This window comes from Stegodyphus dumicola, chromosome 4 (assembly GCF_044657685.1).
Source record: "Stegodyphus dumicola isolate Sdum_Otavi_A_Nest chromosome 4, ASM4465768v1".
In the NCBI taxonomy this organism is placed as follows: Eukaryota; Metazoa; Arthropoda; class Arachnida; order Araneae; family Eresidae; genus Stegodyphus; species Stegodyphus dumicola.
The window spans coordinates 28,901,684-28,924,040 of record NC_140771.1 but is presented as its reverse complement, the minus strand read 5'-3'; the positions used below and the strand labels follow the sequence as shown (position 1 = coordinate 28,924,040).

General features: G+C 31.5%; 1 protein-coding gene across 1 annotated transcript in view; it reads left to right on the top strand.

Moving 5' to 3' along the window:
* Prosbeta1 (proteasome beta1 subunit) overlaps positions 1–22,357 on the top strand; it is a 39,407-nt gene that overhangs the window by 7,810 nt on the left and 9,240 nt on the right. The window contains exons 2-4 of the mRNA XM_035353319.2: positions 730–797; positions 4,099–4,230; positions 21,384–21,513. Coding sequence (XP_035209210.1) covers positions 730–797; positions 4,099–4,230; positions 21,384–21,513 — 330 coding nt within the window. The remainder of the gene's footprint in view (positions 1–729; positions 798–4,098; positions 4,231–21,383; positions 21,514–22,357) is intronic.

The following is a 22,357-nucleotide window of genomic DNA, read 5'->3' as shown; positions in this document are numbered from 1 at the left end:
CTCCCCGCGCTAATTACAGCCATTTCCCATTGTCGTCAGGGGTGCGTGGACCCTTGTCCCCTTAGGCAAATGGGGGTTGGAAAAATACGGGCTAGATGTTTCTGGCGCATTTTTCCGCTGTTACAAAAACACGAGAAGATCCGTTTTCGAGGGTACGTTTAAACTAACAATAATTCGTAACGAACCGTTAAGAGACCTGCATAAAAGAACGAGAAAATATGGGTCAAACCGTTAATGGGTTAAGATGATAATGTTGACATTCAATGAAGTCAGGTAGTTCAGTCATAGTTTGCAGAATGTGAAGTTACTTACTTCTCTTGGCCTACACAAACAAATTTTAAATGTCATCAAACAATTATGGACAATGCTGGAAATTACAGCAAGATTCAGTTTTTCTGTCTCATTATCTTCCAAAGAATTAAAGGTCTCTGATAGAAGAATTGTGTGAAACTTACATCAGAACTTTTGTGCTTCCAGTCTTTCAGATTTCAAGCAGTTTTGGATGGCAAAGGTGCTCCTGTACCATATTAGATTTTTTTTTTTTTAGTTGTTTTAATTTGGAAAGTTCCTATATTTTGTGGTTTTTCATATTGTGCTTGGCAGTTATGTATGCATTTATTAATGTAACAGTATTTTTTAAAATCATCCACACTCAAATTGAGAATGAAGAAAGTGATAATTAGTGTGTAGCTAAAGTATATATATATATATATATATTTATTTTTTTAGACTTCAATCATGGCAGTAGAATTCAATGGTGGTGTTGTGATTGGCGCTGATTCTCGAACAACAATGGGGTAAATATTCAGTTATTCTTTTATACTTTAATCTTTGAAGAGATTAATAAATAATACAGTATCTCAGAAAAATGGGTGGACAATTTTAGTTTTCCTAAAAGGATGCCAAAAATTTTAAATATGTAGAATTATAAAATTTTATTTTCTTTGAAATGTCCAATTATTCATTTTAAAGTAAATATGTTTTTAGAAATAAAACACTGATTTTGACAATATCATCCGAGTGGCAAAATCATCTCCTAGAAGTGTTCAGGTACTACTAAGACTATGAACAGAAGAAAGACAATATGTAAATTTGATGCATTTCATTATTATGTGTGCTTCAAAAATGTTATGCAATTAGAAATTTATGTATTCTTCTCAGTTTTGATACTCTAAGAACAGAAATACATTTGAAATGCATTTAATTAATTTTAAGAGTTAAAAGTCTTTTTTTTTTTTATATATAAAATTAAAAAATGAGAAAATTTGAAGTGAAGAGGACTTAGGAGACCTTTAAAGCTGACCTATGGAATTGTAGACTGCTGTTAAAAATCTGAAAATAATCACAGATTCAGTGCTGTCAAACAGGTAACAAAATCTGATTAATCATTGGGGGTATTCATTAGTCCAGAAACTGTTAAAATAAAGAGTAATTTAATATGTTAGCTATGAATATATTGGTGGTGGAAAAAAGTTCTATATCTGTGAAATAACAGAAAATTTCAGCCTCCTTTTTTCCCATCTATTACAAACATGAGAAAATCACAAATACTGATATAAGCTAATATGTTGCCTTTAATTATGATGGTGAAGGAGGAATAAGGAAGTAAGAAACCTTTACGAACTGAGTGTAGTCTTGTCAGTAGAATATGGTAAAACAGGCGTCATTATGGTGGGGGCATGCCATCTAGTGAAATTAATTTTTAAGTTTCAAAATTTTTTAATGGATCAGTACGCATGAAATACAAATCATCAGGAAGTAAACTTAACGTGTAAAATAATTTTTTAAGTTCTATAAAGATAATGACCGAAACCATATGCGTTGCAAATATGCATAAAACCATACGTGTTGCAAATATACAATTTTGATTATTATTTAATTGTCCTGAAATATTCAAAATACTTTTTACATCCATATTTGAAACCTATTGAAATATCTGGCAAGAAATGGAATACAAACTTTTAAAACAAAACATTTCTATAAAATGGTAATTGAAACTATTAATATATAGTTTGCTCTGAAATTTTTGAGGTTCACATAGATGATAAGTGGCAGAAAAAATTAATGGTTAGATTTGAAAATATTATATTTTACCATAGCAGATGTTTTTTTATTGGCCAATTGCAAGTGGTTTAGCTTAGAATAAATTTTAGGCAGAAGGAAAAATGGAGTTGATGTGAGAACATTATCGCTCTTTGATTTTAGAGTGGGGATTAAATCAAGAAGAAAGTGTTCAATATCTGCAGTTAGCATTTGGAAATGAAGGTCTGCCGTATGCTGCTGTATTCAGATAGTTTACAAAATTTCACAGAGGTAGCAACTCTTTTCAGGATGAACACACAGGAAGCCCATTCTCAGCAGTAATCTCAGATAATTTGTCTGCCATATGGAAAATGTTAATCGATGATAATTGCTGCAACTTACAAATGATACAGAAGGAACTTAACATTGGATCCACCACCATGCATAAAATTATTCATCAAGAATTGCATATGAAGATTTGGTTTTCTATAACTTAACCAAGGACCAAAAAGAGGAGATTGTCAGGATCACTAAAGAAATCCTGAAGTTACTTAAAGATGGTAGCAACTGTATTTTTTTCTAAAATCTTAGCTTAGTGTATAAGGTATTCCTCCCGCCTTTCCTAACGTGCCTTCGTGGTGTAGTGGTTCAGCACACTGGGCCGGTATTCCAGAGGTCCGTGGTTTGATTCGCGGTGAAGGTGATTGCTCATTTTTCATCTCTTTGGCTTCCAAAAAAAATCTTAATGTCTCTACAAGTGATGAAACATACATACCATTTTTTGACGTTCCAACACATCAAGAAAGTAAAGTTTTTGAAGATGATCCTATGCCCACAGTAGTGAAAAGACAATGTGCCATGAAAAACGTAATGTATGCCATTTCCTTCAAAAGTACAGGACTGGTCAAAGCCATCAAGCTGTAAGGACAGAAGACAGTCCCAGTTAAATGGTACGCCACTAAGCGTGTTCCAGAAATTCTTCAAGAAGTGAATGTTAGAGTCATGCTCCACCATGACAGTGCATCTTCTCATTCAGCAAAATTGACAGCTGAGTTTCTTGAACAAAAACACATCAAAGTGGTAGAACATCCTACCTGTTCACCTGATCTAGCTATGTGTAACTTTTGGCTATTTTTTAATATAAAAATGAACTCGCCTGGACGTCATTTTCATTTCAAATATGAGATTGATGAAGCTGTAACTGCATTTTTTTCATTGATTGTAAAAAATGAATGGTTTGAGGCATTTAATCTTTGGAAATTTTGTCTACAGAAGTGCTGTAAGAGACTACTTTGAGCACTCCTAAAATTTTGTAAGTATAACTTTAAAAACCTTTGTGTATCTCAAAAATTTCAGAGTGACTCTCATACCAGAAAAGAGTGGCAAAAAATTAATCCAGGGGTAAGAATGGATCTAGTTTAGAAAATCCAGGAATTCATATAGAGTAAGAATAATTTCTCTTATGAAATAACAAGACAATATGTAGCTTTTAATCGGAGACCTTTTTTGCATGTTCTGTTTTTAAAGCAGATAATATTTAATTATTAGCAATAGTTAAGACTTGCCAAATAATTATTTTCCAATGTTTTGGATCAGCTAACTTTTTTTTAATGAAAATCATTCTAAAGGTGTATAAACTTCTGTTGTAAACATGACTTTTTTTCTTTCTGTCATTTTTTTTTAAATATATATACATATAGTTGGTATATTTTAGTAATTATCTGTTTGTATGAAGTGTAAATTCTCTCATTTGATTATACAGAATGTGATGACCCAAAATTGCTGAACAGTCAAATATTCTAAAAATCAGTTGTCTATGCAAATAATTTTTCTCTGAGTATTCAGATTAAAATTGTGTAATTTTAGAGAAAATAAATGTTCTGATTTTTCTATGGGATTCTTTCTCGTACTATAATGTTAATAATGAAACAGGAATAAGATCTACCATAACCCAAATAAAAATATTAATAATCCTATCATCTGTGCTCTTGTATAAAATGTATTTGTTTTTAAGGTAAATTTTCTGAATCACCTTTGCTAATTTATATGATACATTAAAAATATGTTATCATTTAGGTCCTACATTTCCAATCGTGTGACAGATAAATTGACAAAAGTGACAGATCATGTCTACTGTTGCCGTTCAGGATCAGCAGCTGACACGCAAGCTATTGCAGATGCAGTTAGATATCGATTAGATATGCTTGGGTCTGTATGAAATCATTTTGCTACATATGTATCCTAGATATGCTTTTTGTCATTTCTTCCCTCCTAAAATCAGTTTTAATTATTTTCTTTTAAGGTTTAATGCATTTATTGTACTTTTCTGTTATATCAGTATGGTATTCAGAGTGTATGTATGCATTATACATGCATTTCTAAGTTCAGACACAATAACAGAAAAGTGCCACATTTAGTTCTTGATAGTATTCATACTTGTAATAAAAAATTTCTTTTAAAGGTAAAATATTAATAACATAAAGATTTTTTTCATAACCATGAACTCGTATTTTGCACCTTGCATTATTTTTTATACAAAATCAATTTCTTTCTTAGCGTATAATTATCCCATGAAGTTTTACCAAATGGTGTTTCTGTATTTTGGTATCTGTTGTAGATATCCTTAAATCTTAGATTTTATCTGAGTGTGTTTTTATGTTTTGTATCAAAATTTCCATATTAAAGTGGGCTCCACATTAGTTTTGATAGCATTTGAAATTTTTGCATTGCAGGTTGACAATTAGATTTGCAAATTTTGGCGATTAAGTGCAGTGGACCTTTAACTAGGAAGTCATGCCATACCTTTGATCAGATCTAAGTATATATATATGTCATAATACAAGCAAAGGAAAAACGGAACTGTCGGAAACACGGGAAAACTGTCGATGCGGAACACTTAGATCCATATTGAAGAAGAATTTTGATTGCGTAGTATGCTAGTAATGCTAACTTGGTAATATCTAAAGAACTTGGCAGTCAAGGCAGTTTTAATTCCATTTTTATTTCCAATTGATATTTGTGGCCACAATCACTTGGCACTCTAGTCGTGCCTTTCCACAGAAGATTTACATTTTTGATATTGTTGGGACAGAAAGCAAGCCAGCGAAATTACATCTTAGCACAGTAGACAGCAAAAGATGAAGTGCGTAGCTATGAAAGATGAAAGCACGCGAAGAGAAAAGTTTTGGTTTACAATTCGGTGATTGGTCGTCAAGAGGCATCTGGTATTAACGGTTACGTAAGATCGCATGATTAATTTGAATGACGCAATGCAGATAAGTTATTACGATTTTAGAATAGAGAGGAAGAATTAATCTTTATAGTTATATTATAATTCTGATTCATACATTTTTATCTTACATATTCCCCCCTTCAAAAAGAAAAAGGCGTAGCGACAGAGAAGCCTTTTTAAAGAGAAAGAGTTAAAGCACTAGCAAATAAAAAAGAAAAACATAAATCATAAAATTTTGATTCTATAAAAGTATAATTTAAAAATATCAATTTTTTTTAAAATAAATTTTTAATTTTTCGAGTCCTATTGACTTTTTCAGCATTTTAGTCCAAAAGTCTTTTTTGTTTGAGAATTCACATAATCATAATTCTTCAGGGAAGGTTCTTGTTATTACAGAATATCACAAAATAAAACATTTACATAATCATTACTTATAATTAAATGTAATGCACATAAATATTTATGATATGAATTTTCATATTGATAAATTATATTTTAACAGCATATAATAATAGGAGTAAGCTTCAGAAAATATGGTTTCACCGTTATTATCTTGCATTTGCAATTCCCGATTTTACCAAACTGGAAGCCTCGCAATACTTCTAAACAAACATATCCATTAATAGGGCTGTCCTCTTGAGCTAACCAGTGTGTTCTCTGCACTGGTGGTCCAGGGTGCCTAGACAGTTACTTGAAAAGACCTCCGTTCCTTGCATTAAGGTAACTGGCCTTTGAGAACTGCACTAATACATTCCATAATAAAAAAATATAATAATAATAATAATAATATAAAATTTACATGCATTCATAAAATGAGAGCCTCCAACATTATCTTGCATGAAGAGCGTAAAAGGAACAACTGTACAGAGGTAATTACAGGCCTCTGTTGAAGGAACCAGTACACCCTCATCATACTATACTTAACACACAATAAGTCATAAATCTTAACATGCATTTACCATAATTTCATATTACTTATCTGTAATAATTTCACTTATTTTTACACCTACTTCATTTTTAGAATAATTATAAAATTAGTATTAAAAATTCTCAACAAAATTTCAAAAACATAAAAACTTATCTTAATATCCTTCCCTATGAATAATTTAAATAGCTTAAAATTAGTTACTTAATTTGCTCACACATAATTATGAAAAATTAGAAAAATTAATGAACAAGAATTTCAGATTTTCTCAAAACAAATTGCAGAAAATTTTAACCAAAGTTGAAATGAAAACTATAGAATTTGCAGCACATCTGAGCTAGGTTCACACGAATGTAATAATTTTTGAGCTGTTGCAAAAGCGGAAGTGCAAATAATTTTCTGTTGCACATACTTGCAAACACTAACTCAGATCAACCTTGAACCCGCTGTAATGCTTAATTCCTAAACGGTAATTCACTGATGATTTCTTTTTCACTAGGCATTCGAACTTCTCAATTTATTGAGATATTACTTTCAATCTGTAAACACTACGTGTGATTATTTTTTTTTTGAAGCACTTGCAAAACACCACAGCAGAAGAATGATCTGTTATTTTCTAAACACTGAAAAAACTAATTTGATGATTCACTTCTTTCACATTATCTTGGATTTATCACAAAACGATGATTTGAAGAGCTGAATTAAATTTTCCATTGAGGTTTCAGGCTGCAGGAAACTATCCTACCGGCTTAATTGTCATAATACAAGCAAAGGAAAAACGGAACACTGTCGATGCGAAACACCATATTGAAGAAGAATTTTGATTGCGTAGTATGCTAGTAATGCTAACTTGGTAATATCTAAAGAACTTGGCAGTCAAGGCAGTTTTAATTCCATTTTTATTTCCAATTGATATTTGTGGCCACAATCACTTGGCACTCTAGTCGTGCCTTTCCACAGAAGATTTACATTTTTGATATTGTTGGGACAGAAAGCAAGCCAGCGAAATTACATCTTAGCACAGTAGACAGCAAAAGATGAAGTGCGTAGCTATGAAAGATGAAAGCACGCGAAGAGAAAAGATTTGGTTTACAATTCGGTGATTGGTCGTCAAGAGGCATCTGGTATTAACGGTTACGTAAGATCGCATGATTAATTTGAATGACGCAATGCAGATAAGTTATTACGATTTTAGAATAGAGAGGAAGAATTAATCTTTATAGTTATATTATAATTCTGATTCATACATTTTTATCTTACATATATATGTAGGATGTGGTTGTAGTTTCGAACTGCAGCAACAGTCTTATGAAGACAACTGTAGTAACATTTAGTCATTTAATTACGAAAACACACGGACATAATTAACATGAAGGTAACGCATAAAAATTTTTTTTTAAAATGAGAAGAGAAAGGTCTTTCCATAGCATAATAAAAAGGGGGAATAACATATAATAATTCAGAGACCTTCTTCGAACTTCGTTGTTGCTCCTGTCACGTCTCGAGAAGTGGTCACATGATCTTACTGCTGAGCAGGTTGCCATTTTTATGTACGAAAAAAAAAGCATATCACCTTATTATATGGTGATATTATTATATATATGAACCATATAATATGGTGATATGCTCCCAACTGAGGTATTGGCGACCAGTGGTACTTTGTACAAGGAAGTAAAAATGTGCATTGCTATGGCCATGTTAAGAAATATAGACTCAATTTTCAAGTCAATTATTGTCCTAACCCTTTGAGGGGCAGTCTATAAAATAATTAAAATTGTGAAAAAAAATTAAAATTGTAAAAAATTTTGCATGAACTATAACTTATGGACCCTAAGGACACAAAATTGAGAATTTAAAAAAAATCTAAAGTGAAATCCTAAATTTTGGGACCCGGTATATATTTTATACCGACGCCCTTCTAAGACATTTTTTTCCAGGTAGCTGCCAATTGTTAATTTTTGTTTTTTAAATTAATTTTGCATACTTTTAATGGGTATCTGTAGAGATGGGTGCTTGAATATAGTTATGTAAGTCTAAAGACAAAAAATCTTAAAAATAAAAGTTATGTTTTTATGCATTTTGATGATGCAAGCCAGCTGAACATACTTATGCAAAATATAGGTAAAAAGCTTTTGAACTTGATTTAAATTCAATATTGTTTTATTAAAAAAATTAGCTAATATGACACGGCATGCGTAAATCGTATCATGCTGTAACTGAACTAGTATAATATTACAAGAAGATGTAACACCAAAAAATAAAAAAAAAATTTAAAATGAAGCACTACAACTCAGATGAGAAAGTATGCTGCATTTTTGAAGTCATATTTACGCTTTAGGTAATATGTAAAAAAACAATGGTTTGTGCTATGATACCAAGAATTGCCCCCCTCCACGCACGCACACTTTAGATTGTTTAGGAAGAAACGCCGTTAAACAACTTTATTATTTTATACACCTCAAAGCTCTTATATCGCTTTTCAAACCCTTTAGCCTCCTAGGGACTCTTTTTCAACTTTTGGATAAATTCTAGTTTGCATCTAAAACGGGCCTTAGAAATGTTTTCCCTCGCTTCACGAACTGTGAAATTTATTTAAAAAACAACCTAAACCTAAATTTCTCTTGTGTTCCCTAGTCTTTCATCTGAAATTAACAAAGACGATAAGAATAAAAGCATGCTTTCAAATCACTAGTTTTTGTGATTGCACTAAGAGATGGACCTTAACTGCACTTCCATTTTCCGTATTTTTAAGCAAGCTTTCTCTTTGTGTGATCTTATCACACCACACAAAGGGAAGAAGGCATGACTCCCGAATGACAAATCAGTGGTCAATCACCTCCTTTCATTTTCCTTGGATTCTAGAATTTTGGAAAACACGAAGCAACGGGTATCTTTTGGGGGCTAACATGCCACATTTAACCCCTACAATTGTGTATTATTTTCACACCAGACAGCAATTTTCAATTAGATGAGTCTTCCTCTTGAGAAAGGGAAGGGTGAAGTGCTGAAGTTAAAATTTTAGCTAAAAAGAGACGAATGAAACTCAAGCGGGGTTAAAAAAAAAAAAAAAAAAAAGAATAAAAAGAAACAAATGTACTTGTATTCAAAGACCTAGTGCAGGGTCAGTAAATTCTCCATTCCTTCATCAACATAATACTGAATTCTAAACAACTTGTAAGTTAATCATAAACAAATTATTACATCATAAACTATTATAATGTAAAGAAATGCTGTCATCTCACAGAGTAGAGAAGGAGAAGCCTGGTGCTGCCATCTATTGGCAATTGGCGCAGTAGGGTATATACCAGTATTAAAAAACGTATACAAAATCTTCTTTTAATTATCAGTTTTGATTGAAATGAAGTATATATAAAAGGTTCAACATGTGTACATCATATATTTACAGATTTCGAATTTTTTCTCTCCCTCCAATAGAATTTATAAATTTTCAAACATGATACCTTGGAACGAGGTATATTAATTCCATAACTGCAAAATATTGAGCATTCATAGGGTGGTGCTGCCATTTAGAATCGAAAGGAAACACTAGAAACTTATGATTTATAGCTTTTGGTGTAGAGAAATTAGCATTTTTTCGGAGGTTAAAAATTGACAAACAATATATACCGGTGCCCTTCAAAGGGTTAAACTGAGTTCTGCAGTAGATAAATTTTCTTTACTTTCTAATAAATATGAAAGTTTAAAATGAAGGCATTCTTCAATAAAATTATTTTGTAAATTGCCCATATATGTTTTACACAACTCTGTAGTGTTTTTTATTACTAGCAACTCAAATTTTGATTAAGTAAATGTTATCATATGCACTGGCATCAAATTTCTTCTGCCATGTCTTTATTGTACACCTTTTTTTTTTCCTTTTTATGTAATCATTTGTCTCATCACATACCTTCAGATTTGTAAAAGTTAACCGATTCTGCAATTTATATCCATTGTAAAATTTTTTCTAAAGAAGCTTATACTGCTTTCAATTGTACTATCTCCTTTTTGAAGTGATATATTAGTTTTATCTACGAGATATAATATTCAGCCTTAAATGCTACCATAAGAGCAATTTCCCAGTGAGATCAACTAGTATCCAATGAGATCATTAAACAACAACTATCCAACAACAACTACCCAACAACAACTATCCAGTGAGATCATTAAACAACCTCTGAACTTTTGTGACAGGCTTTTGAAAATTTTATTCTTAGCATCTTTAAAATTTTCATAACTGGAAACCACTTCCTTCACTAATTGAGCTCTTGTTGACCAACGAATGTCACTTAATTTTGAGGGAATTTTGGTTTTAGGTGCTAGCATACATTTCACAGTTTTCAAGCTTGATGTTGATGCAACAAAAAAATTGTATAAATTTTGTAGAAATAAAAATAATTTTATTGATTGTAGGTAGTATTCAACACACCAAATTAAATTTAAACAATATAAATGCATAAATGGCAAGGTTTTTTTTCTTTTTTTTTTTTTTTTTAGATTTAATGTGTGCTTTGAGGTTGGTGTGTATACCTTGTATATGCTATGATTGCCCTCTGTCTTGCAAATTAATATCTAAATCAAGTAATAGCTCTAAAATACAATTTTCATTTTTGTGTTCTTATGGGCTGTATTTTTAAAAGTTTTGAAAACCTTTCAGCAGGGGTTATTTTTATCGGCATATCCAACCACAGTAGTTGATTGATCAATATGGGAAATATTCGGCATTGAATCTGTTTTGGTGGAGTAATACCTTGCTTCATTTAATTGCGAGATAGTGTAACTTCTAAATTGCTGCCCAATATTTTGACAAACTCATCATAATTATTTGCTATATCAGAGACATGCCTGCTTTTTTTTTTTTTTTTTTTTTTTTTTTTTCCTCAAAATTAAATATATTTTGTAAAATGCAATCCGATTTTGCTAAAAGTTCTACGAATCCTAAATCATTTTCATTGCATTTATCACCTATAATTTGACTGTCTCCTCTAAGAGCCAAGCCTCTTGAATTTAACAATTTGATTTTTCAACAATCCCTTCTAAAATATTTTGCTAATAATTAATATTTTTTCCATTGTTATAACCGAATAGTTTTTGAAATATTCACATTTTTCTGTAGATTCGTTAATACAGGGTTTGTACGGTTCTTAAGAGTCCGTAGTTTTTTTTTTTTTTTTTTGAATCGATTTTTGGTCCTTAAAAGTCCTTAATTTCGGCCAAAATCGGCAGAAGGTCCTTAATCATCAGAAATTTATGTCTGTTTTTATGACTGCCATTTTGAGTGTGAATTAGCATTTTGGAGCAATATTTTTGGCGACTCACTGACAAATATGGTTATCCTTTGAAAGACTTAAATAGGTTATAATATACTGGGATACTCGAGTTTCTGAGCAAGAATTGAAACAAGCATTTTGAAATTATTTTATTTTTTTCTAATGAAAAGCTCTGAAACAACTTTTCGCTTTTAGAAATGTGAATTCTTTTATTAAATTGTTCTAAATTTGGCAACTTATCAACATTTTGGTTATTTTAATGTTTCTGTAGAAAACTTTTAATACTGAGATCTGGAAACTTTTGACGATTTTTTTTAAAGCATTGTAACATCGATAAATTTCATTAAAATAATGGAAATGTATTGAAATTATATTTAAAAAATAACATTAAAATAAAACATTTTAATTTTTTTCCTGTCATATTATACACTTCCATTTTAGCATTTACTATATAATATTTTGAATCTGAAAAATAAACAAGGTATAAAGCTATAAAACATCATTTACAAAACAGTTTTTAGCAAAAGCATAATAGCTATGTAATTAATTAATGTCTTATTAATTTTTTAATTGTAAGAGTTTTTTTACATTGTAATTATCTTAGAATATTCAGAACTCATCAGTTTTCTCTATAAAATTAATTTTACACTTTATCTCTCTGTTTTTTATTCCCCCGCAAAATATATCCTTTTCTTTTCTTTTTTTTTTTTTTTTTGCTGTTACAGAATTGGTAGGGGTAGTTTTTCTTTAGATATTGCAGCTTGGGAAGTTTAGAAGGATCTGAAGACAAGATTTATTGACCCACGATTCTTAGAAGGTTCCGGAAAAATGTGACAAAATGAAAAATGTCTCCATGGTATTAACACGTAATGGATGTATTTTACAGAAAGTTTACGATGAACTTCTTACTTGTTGGAGAATGGCTGGATGGAAGAACAATGAAATCATAATATTAGAATGTTTTATTTCTGATACAGTCAAAAGTCGTTAATCCGGACTCGTCAGGACTTTGGCGATTCCGGATTATCGATTTTTCCGGATTATAGATCATCAGTTTAAATCTCGTAAAATGGCATGCAGAAATTCTAAAATTAAAAATATGAAAGCGTAATTTATGAAATAAAGAACAATTATGATCTAAAAGGTATCAAAATTTACAAAAAAAAAAAAAAAAAAAAAAAAAAAAAAAAAAAAACTTAATATTTATTTGTTTACTTTAGTAAACATTTCTTTCAATGTAAGTTGTTTAAGTTGCTTCGTTTTATGCGATAATACTTTCTCTTTAATTCTATAAACAGACATAATTTCTTGTTCAGTTACAAAGTTCCGCTGTTCAAGTCCCGTTAATTGCTGTGCCGAGAATACCGACTAACTTGTCAATCGAAATTTTTTCGCTTTCACTAACCTCTCTGTCACATTCTTCATGTCTTTATCCATTTTTTGCAGCAATTCCACTTTTTGTTTGATGGACATCGAAACATACTTTCGTTTTGTACGATCCTTTGGGAGCTCCAGAATCGGAAATTCTATTTGACATAATCGAAAGTTCAAGTTTACTTTTATAGTATTGCTCTTACAGTCTGCAAAAAGTCTTGCAGTCTGGATTATGGGTGTCCGAATTAACGACTTTTAACTGTACTAGAATCTTTCTCTTAACATGTTTATCTTCCCTTTATTTTCTCTACTTTTCACTGGACACAAGCATGTAAAATATCAAAAATGCTTCAAATCTTATCACGTGGGCAGGTATTATAGAAAGGAATTTTTTTTATTAACATGTTGACTGCCGTGAGGGTCACCAGTGGCCGCCACTCGACTTGGCTACAGCGCCGGGGGGGGGGGGCCACCGGTGACCGGCAATGCGACCAATAGTAGAAGTACATAATTAGAGTAAATATCGATACTGATAAATTTTTACATAATACCATTGTTACTATAATGGTTTGAAGAATAATAAATCGCAAAGACTTAAATAATAAATTGTAAAAATTATCTACAGTGCCTCAGGAGTCACTGGTGACCCCCACCATGAAAAATACATTAAACACATTTATATAACTCATCTTATCTTCCGTAGATAATATTTCAGCATAATATACATCGCATAATAAAAAAAAATCATATTGGCTCCAAGGACAAACCACGTAAAATGCGTGCAGTAGCCAACGTGTTAATGAAGAAATTTAAAACTGACAATTTAAAAGATTCATGTAATATGTCTTAAACACGCAAAGCATTTTCCCACATGATGTGTTCTCTGTGGACCCTAAATTCTGCTGTTTAGTGCCTTTCTAAATTCTGCTTCCAATGTCTGCTCTAAATTTTAAAAGTTTTGCCATTTCTAGATTTTGTTGTTCAGTGCGTCACTAAATTAAAAAAATTCTGCCACACTAGCTCTATAACCGGCATTTACCATATATATTTAATATTACTAAAGAAATAAAATTAGCAGCTTTTTCTGTACATTCTAAATGCATTAATTTTTTAGAATAAGAGAAATCTTTAATTAAATCCAAAAATTCTAAAATGGAAAAGAAACATTCCAGCACAATTCGAGCCTTGTGATATGGGGCATTGTCCTGCGGGAAGATTTAATTTCCTGTTGGGAAGACAGATGCCGTGTAAGGGTCCACTATTATGTTCAGCTAGTGCAAAGCTTTTGTTGTCTTATCTACCATATTTAAGGGTCCCAGAGCCACACATGAGAATGTTCCCCAAAGCTATTCTCACCAGCCTGTGTATGAGCTGTTGTATGGGAGCAACTCTTCTTTTGGAATATGGCGTATCCTGACATGACCATCGTTGTGATGAATGAGAAATGATCCATCCGACCAGGCAACTGTCTTTCACTTATCCATGGTCCAGTCTCGATGTTCCCAGGTCCACTGTAGGCATAGTTGACTCTGTTGACACATGGTCAACAGAGGCACTTGAATGGGATGTCTGCTGTGCAGGCCCACATCCAATGGTGTCCACTGAACTGTGTATTCTGAAAAACTTGGACCTGCATTATATTGGGCTCTCAGCTGAGACACTGTCTTGTGCTGATTTTGCTGTACTAAGTGGGACAGTTTTTGATGAGTGATGGACGTCCAAAACCTTGGTGTCTATTGCTTGTTACACCATCATTAATCTGCTTTGCGTAAATACGAACAACGGCAGATTGTGTACAACCTAGCAGTATCGGAGGTACTCATTTCAAGTCTTTGGGCCATTACAATCTGCCCTCTTCCAGATTTGTTTAGATAAGCAACCTTTTCCATCATTCGTAAAAGTAAGTGCAAGAATGATTCTTTACCTTCTCCAGCAGCAGTTAAATACCATTTCCACTTAATCACATGCCTTTCACGTCATCCAGATGAGTTTATTGAAAAAAATGGGAGGATGGTAACAATGTTTTGTCTCGTCAGTGTTGTGTATGTATATATATATATATACACATACACACACGCATATATACGTGGCTTTGTGAGCTCTCTCTCTCACTCTTTTTTCACTCGGTAAAGTGCACTTTTATTTTTTTGGTGTAAAAGGGAATGAATTATGTTATTCTGTTTAAGGTTCCTATGCCTTTAGTTAATAAGCATGCAATAATTGCAGAATTATCAGGAATTTAAAATAAGTAATTACACAACTAGACATGCAAATTATTATAAAGATCGTTAATATATGTACTGAGCTACTATAAAAGATTTGTTCATTTTCAGAAAACTATATATTCAAAAATATTACACATATAGATATGAATGATGTATAAAAATACCTGTAAACTCTACAAATGTTCTGTGTATGCCCACGTGTTGTATGACACACATCCAGGTGGTAGATGAACTTGTTCATGCATTTTGTCACATCCTCTGAATGGTCATCACTGCATTATTGATCACATTCCCTGGACTTTTCTAATGTTTTTGATTTGGGGTACATAAACAAGGTCTTTAGTGTGCCCTTAAATGAAGTCACAAAGCATTAAATCAGCCTTTTAAATAATAAATGCATATTATTTAACCCGGCGGAAGTCGCACCAAGAAAAGTTACTAGAGTGGGCGCGTGGGCTATCACATACTCCAATATTTAAAATATGATAAAAATAGTATTATTTTGTTTTAAAACTTTTTTTTTTTTTCTCGTGTGTTATAAATACGTCAGTAATAATTGGGTTTCAACAAATTAATTTCCGAAATAATTTTAGAGTTAAAATTAAGATAAATGAAAATAATAAAAAATAAACATCATGCCTCTAAGTTTCATTGTATCTCTAATACACCATGCTTATTTTATTTCTTCACACTTTGAACGAAATACATTCATGGGTTCTTGGCACAGAATGTTTTCACATTTTAAACATTGCATTCATGTTCTTCTGTCCTTGGTGCGAGGGCAAAAAATTTATCACATCTTTCATACTTAGTTGCTTTGAATTTCATGTATTCGTTTTAGTTCTTCGTCGAAACTTCTGCTTTTGTTTTGCATGCAGTAGTACATCAATTTCTTGGAAAAGTATTAATCTTTGATCTTTATTCAATACGTTTTTCATTAATTGTAATGCTAAGTCCTTCAATTAGCAGTTGAATGTAATATAATTCAAGCATTTATTACAGCAACATTCAGTGCAGGACAGAAAAGTATGATTGGCCACCTCCTTTTTATTCGAATAATTGAATGATTGGCTGACATTTCATCCCCCATACCCACTGCTCCTTTAGTCATATTATTAAAACATATAATTCTTGACGTTTTATTTTCTCCAATAGTATCATCTATAGTATGATCGTTATATAATGTTGAAAGCATAATAACAGTTTTTCCTTTTTTAGAACATCAGGAATTAATGTTTTATCTTTTTTGAAACCAAAACATTGTAGAAAATATTCTTAGTTTCATTTTCAGTTTCCAAAATGCAATCTTCATCGTTTTCAAATATTTCTAATAAATCTCACATGCGTTGCATCTCCAATTCATAGAGACTCATTCTTTTTACCATAATGCAGTTAGAAATTTTTAAGAATTTAATGTCAAGTACTTTAAAATCACTTGTGAGTAGAAATATTTACTGTTACACTACAGAAAAAAATTTCTGAACTAAATATTCAGTCAGAAAAACACTTACACGGACAGGCGTGTGGGGTGTGTCATACCCCAATTCCAACAAAATGCTGATAAATCTTTTTCTGAAACACACAGGCAAAGATAAAGTGGTTCTGAAAGTCAACCACAACTAGAAACTCAGCTACTGAAAGCAGCACAGAATTTCAGTTTCACAAGTTAGGACTATTCCACTTTTATGTAGGGTTGGGGTATGATACACCCCATGCGCTTTCCTGCGGGTTAAAAGGGAGGTCATCCTTACCAACATATCTATTGCAGCGACGTGGAAGTTCATTGTTCATATAACAACAAACTTGAAGGTTCCAATGAAGGGGTGCTCCAACCTGTTGGAAGCCAAATCCCAGGCATCAGTAGTCAAGTGGGAACCACCACAACTGCAGCATACCCAGATAACTTGCACTGTTCATAGTCTTTTTACACTGGTGGGTTAGCTGTTATTTTTAAATATTATTTATATTTGTACATGTAGTACTTTTGAATTTAAAGTGTTTTGAAAATGAATGAATTTTTCACAGTAGCCCTGCATGTAGCCTTACAATTGTGCATATCAAAAGTAGATAATTTAGTATATATATATATATATATATATATATATATATATATATGGTTAAAGGTGGTAAACATAATTAGTTGTGAGTTTCCACTGAAACCAGAATAGTCATTAATGCTAAAATATAAGCATTGTCAACATATTTAACCCCAGGAAACTGAGAAAATCATTTTGCACCACCTTAATTTCATGGAAAATGTCTCTCTCTGCAGAGTAATTCCAAATTAAAGTCTAAGCACTGTGTGCTAAATGTTCGATAAACAAGCTTATAGACTGCCCTTACCATGTGACATTGAGAAACAAAATAAAACCAGAATTTTAACAAATGGAGATAATGATTTATTTCATTCATTTTTTAGTTTCTTATTTGATTTTAAAATAATAAAATTAATGTCTTTTTTTCAGTTAGCGTAACTAAGTCCTTCAGGATATTGCATTTCATTGTTGTTCAAAAATTAAAAGACTTAAAATATTGTGTTATAACTAAAAAAAGTAATTTATTCCATTCAGCTCTTGCATTTTTTAATATTGAAAATACATTACAAGATATTTGTCGCGCTTTCTTGGCATGCCTTCGTGGTGCAATGGTCAGCACACTTGGTGCATTCTCTGTGGTTTGAGTCCCTTTTTGGGTCATTGCTCGTTTATTCAATTTCCCACATTAAAAAAAAAAAAAAAAAAAAAACTACAGTGGCAGCCGAACTAAGAAAGTGGTGTATAATGATTCTTCATCGCCAGGATTTGGTGATTGGCTCCTCTAATCCCCAGTTTTCCTGTAAAAGGGGGAGTATATAAGGTATTTCTCCTGCCTTGTAGTGTAATGGTCAGCAAACTTGGCACGTATTCGAGAGGTCTGTGGTTTGAGTCCTGGCAAGGGCATTGCTCATTTTTCATCTCTCCTTACATAACCTAATGTCTCTACAACATATAATTACACTTAGCCATATAAAATTTTAAGTAACTGCACAATGATATTTTTTGTTTTCATAGTACACACAGGGTTCGTAGCGGTCCTTATAAGTGCTTATAAGTCCTTACATTTGAAAATAAAATATAAAGGCCCTTATAGGTACTTACTTTTTCTTTAAAGTCCTTATTTTTTTGTTTTTAGTGCTTATTTTTTGCTTTTAGTGCTTTTTTTTAAATGAATGCGCAATTTTTCCCCGTACCAAAGCCGAAACTAAATAAACAACTTTTCTTCCTAATATGGAATGTCAGATGGTGAATCATACGCCCGGAAATAGCTTTTCCCCCTCTCTCTGCATTCACGTTTGGTGTGCGCGGAGAGTATAGACAGGTGCCCGTCGTTCTGTTGGTCAAAGAATTGCGAAAGCAGTAGAAAATTTTGGTACATTCGGCATTCTTTTCCTCCCACCCAAATACTACACACGTTTGAATTTCTATCAAGATCTTAAAAATTTGCATTCTCGTTCCGCTTGGTCAGTTCATATTCTTGTTTATTATGATCGTTATGCTTATATTATGAGCATATGTATGAATGTTTATAATAACATAGTTGCAGTAACTGCTGAAGTTATAGTAAACTTCCGAAAATGGTTGTGTTTTAACACCGATTAGCTTTCTAAGGACTAATATTCAGAATGGCTTAAATAAAGGGAAAGTAATCGAATAGTGAAAATAATTTCATTTTTTTGGCCAATACATTATACAGTATGAAGGTTGGGAGGTTCTCTCCTTTCTCCGCAAAATCTTGAATATTGAAACTGTTACAGTTCGCTACAAAACAAGCAACAGACCTCTTTTTTTTTTCTTTTCTTTCTTTTTTTCTTTCTTTTCTTTTTTTATTTTTTCTTTCTTTTTTTTTTCTTTTTTTCTTTTCTTTCTTTTTTTTTTTTTTGTCACTTTCCAATCTGGATTGAATAGGACTAAAAGTTCTGCGGTCTACCAACCCAAGCGAAGAATGATTCTATTCCGGAAATTTAACGCAGTCTGTTGAAAATTAGAATGAAAAACACCCCAGATTGGTAAGTCTCTTTCTTTTCCTTTATTTAGTTCTTTATTCTCCCAATACCGACAGCTGTTGAATCCGATTCTGTAATATCATGTAGGGAAGAATTAAGGTGCAACGTTTGCGATATTTTGCAGAGATAATTAATTTTGATGTTCGGTCTGAGATTTGTTTATGAACACTTAAAAGAGTTTTACTATGCTTGCGAAGCAGAATATTTTTCTGTTCCATTGATTTGCTTTTATGTGATGCACATATCGAAATGTCAAAAGCATTTATTTAGCGGAAAAATCTAAAGAATGGCTACAGTCTATTCCCCTCCCCTCCGCTCCTCTTTTTTAAGTTATGCTCGACTGTTCGAATATTCGCCAATTTTCAAGTATGCAGGTAGTTAAGCTTTTACTGTTAAAGGATGACTGCATGAAGCAAATTTCTGTCTTCTGATTTCAGAAATGTTCCTCTTTTTTACTTAAATTACATTGCTTGCAATATCTGTTAAGGGAAAACTGATATACAATGAAAATTTAGAAAATGTTCAGAATTTAGATTTAAATTATTTAAATATCAATACGAGTGGAAAAATAAATTGTATTTATTATTAAGTTTCAAGCGAGTAGAATAAATATGCCTTATTATTATTTATTTCCTCTATTTTGAACTGAAATTTCATCATTAAATCTTGTAATATAGTTTAGTTCTGCATAGTTTTTTTTCCTCTCATTGTAAACTAGTTCTGTAAACTGAACTGTTATTTAAAATTAAAAAAAAAAGTAATTATTTTCCATGGTTGAGGTAATGCTTATTCTCTCTTAATAAATACTGCATTTCTCATATTTTAAAATACGAGTCTAATTTTTAAGGTTATGCAATTGTGTATAATGTAATTAGACAGGTGCTTATTTTTTTTCTTAAAATGTGCTTGAAAAGTGCTTATTTTTTGAACTAAAATGTGGCTATGAACCCTGTACACAAAATAAATAAATGAAAATAATAAATAAAATTTCAAGATTTATCATCAAAGCATGATAGCTAATCACTTAATCAGAAAACGGTAAAGCTTATTTTTGACTTAATAAAAAAGAGAACGATAAAATATATAAACAGACAATTTCGAGAAATCAGACTAAAGTATTCTATTTATTATAACAGTCATTATTATATTTTACATTGATAAAAACCATTTTTATTCCTATGCCATTTTGTCCTTTTATTCGTGTAGCCTTTTATGATCAATGTGTGCTTTCATCAGTGTAGGTATTTGTCATATGAGCAATTATCACAGTGGGGTTATTTTTATGGTCTTTTGTCCATTAGGCTTTTATCAGGTAAACTAGATAATCGTGCGGTTACATGAAATGCACTTTCCTGTCAACCATTTAAAATTGCCACCACAAAAGGCTGATGTGCCAGTCGGGGCTATAGCTGATTAAGCTGTATGACTAGGGTGGCCCAGACTAACTTGGGGGAAAAAAAAAAAAAAAAAAAAAGACTGATAAAAGTCTATTTGTCTAGTGGAAAATATATGGATAGGCTTTTGCCAAAGTAAATGATTTTGAGGACGAATGAAAGTTTACTTGTGTAACTTTTGGATAGAGGTGCTGAATGCCTAATGAAGATGATAAAATAACCTGTTCATGAAGAAAATATAATATATTCATATTGTTGATGGATGGACATAACAAAATGATGGATAAGGCAGTTTTACAATGAATCGTAAATGGAGTTTTACTGATTCAATATCTGGTATGCTTGCACAGAAATTCAAACCGCTTTAGAATTTTACAAATGGTATAACACTTTCCAACCTGTGGATTCTTGTCTGTGAGAATTTATGTGTCAGCAATACATAGGACAAGATGAAGTATTTGAGTATCTGATAGCAGCAGTTACTAAAAATTAAGTGTTGCTCTTCCCCTTTTTTAAGGTTTACCAGCACCTTCTGGTTTCCACTGAAGTTAGTTTTAAATGCTGCCAAAGGCCTATCTAATAAACTTTAATAAAGGAGTTCCTTTATATATGTTAAATGTAAGACAAAATTGTTAGCTAATAATTATACTGACAAGTTTCTCTGTACATGGCAATTAAAAGTTACATTGTGGAATTAACGGGAGAGTACATCTTTTTTTAATATTTTGACTTGTAGAAAAACCAATTACATCAACATGTTATTGTCAAATATAAATTAAATCTTTTTTTAAAATGTTAGAATTGAAGTTTTTCACTTGCATATTATTTATTAATGTTGAAAATTGTCTTTCATAAAACTTAAAGTGTAATATTTTATTTCATTAAATTCTTACTTTTTATAGTATGGAGTTGGGTGAACCAGTGACAGTAAAAACAGCAGCTAATGACTTCAGACAAATTTGTTACAATTACAGAGAATCCTTAAGTGCTGGTATAATTGTTGCAGGCTGGGATAGAAAGCTTGGAGGCCAAGTAAGAGAATAAACTTTCTTTATTTTATGATCTGTCACTATGTTTATATTATTACTTTTATGTGTTAATAATTAGGGAATTTTAAATGTAAAAAAAAAAAATTTTAATGAAAGGCCATCCTAGATGGTTCACTGATCATCAGTGAAGGCTGACAGAGAGCCTGAAAACAATGGTAAGGATTCAACTCCTTCATAAAGCTTAGTGTTATGTGTATTTGCAGCTGTATTATCAGTTACATCTTCTTATACATCCTGAGCAAAATTGTCAGTAATGAGATAATTAAGATGACATGACAGATGAAATCAGCCAATATTGATGAATGCTTCAGAAATGTTTGGCCATTTGAAAAAAAATTATGAAACTCGCAATGTATTTTATACAAATTAAAGTTTCAGTAGGATATGCAAATTAAAGTGATCAATAGTCATTCATATGATTTTAGAAAAAACAGGATATCCCCATGAAATTCAAGATTGTTGAAGTTTTTCTGACTTCCACGAGACTAAATATAATGAACTAGTAATTAAAATAAGTGTGCGTAACTGAATTCTTTTATGCATATACTGTAAAATATTGTGAAATGACTAATAATAATTATAAGATCATCAACTATAAAAATTTTGCCTTTTTCATTATTGTAAAGGAATTGAAAGAAATTCATTAAAAATAGATAGGAATTTTTAAAAGAGATGTTAAATTTTGAAAGAAAAGAAATTACAGTTAAACCTTGTTATAATGAATTCCTGAAAATAACTAACATTTTAATCTCACCGGATTTCCTTTATATTTAATATTATTTTATACTCTTACAATAAACCTCCGAAATTATGAAAGTTGTGTATAA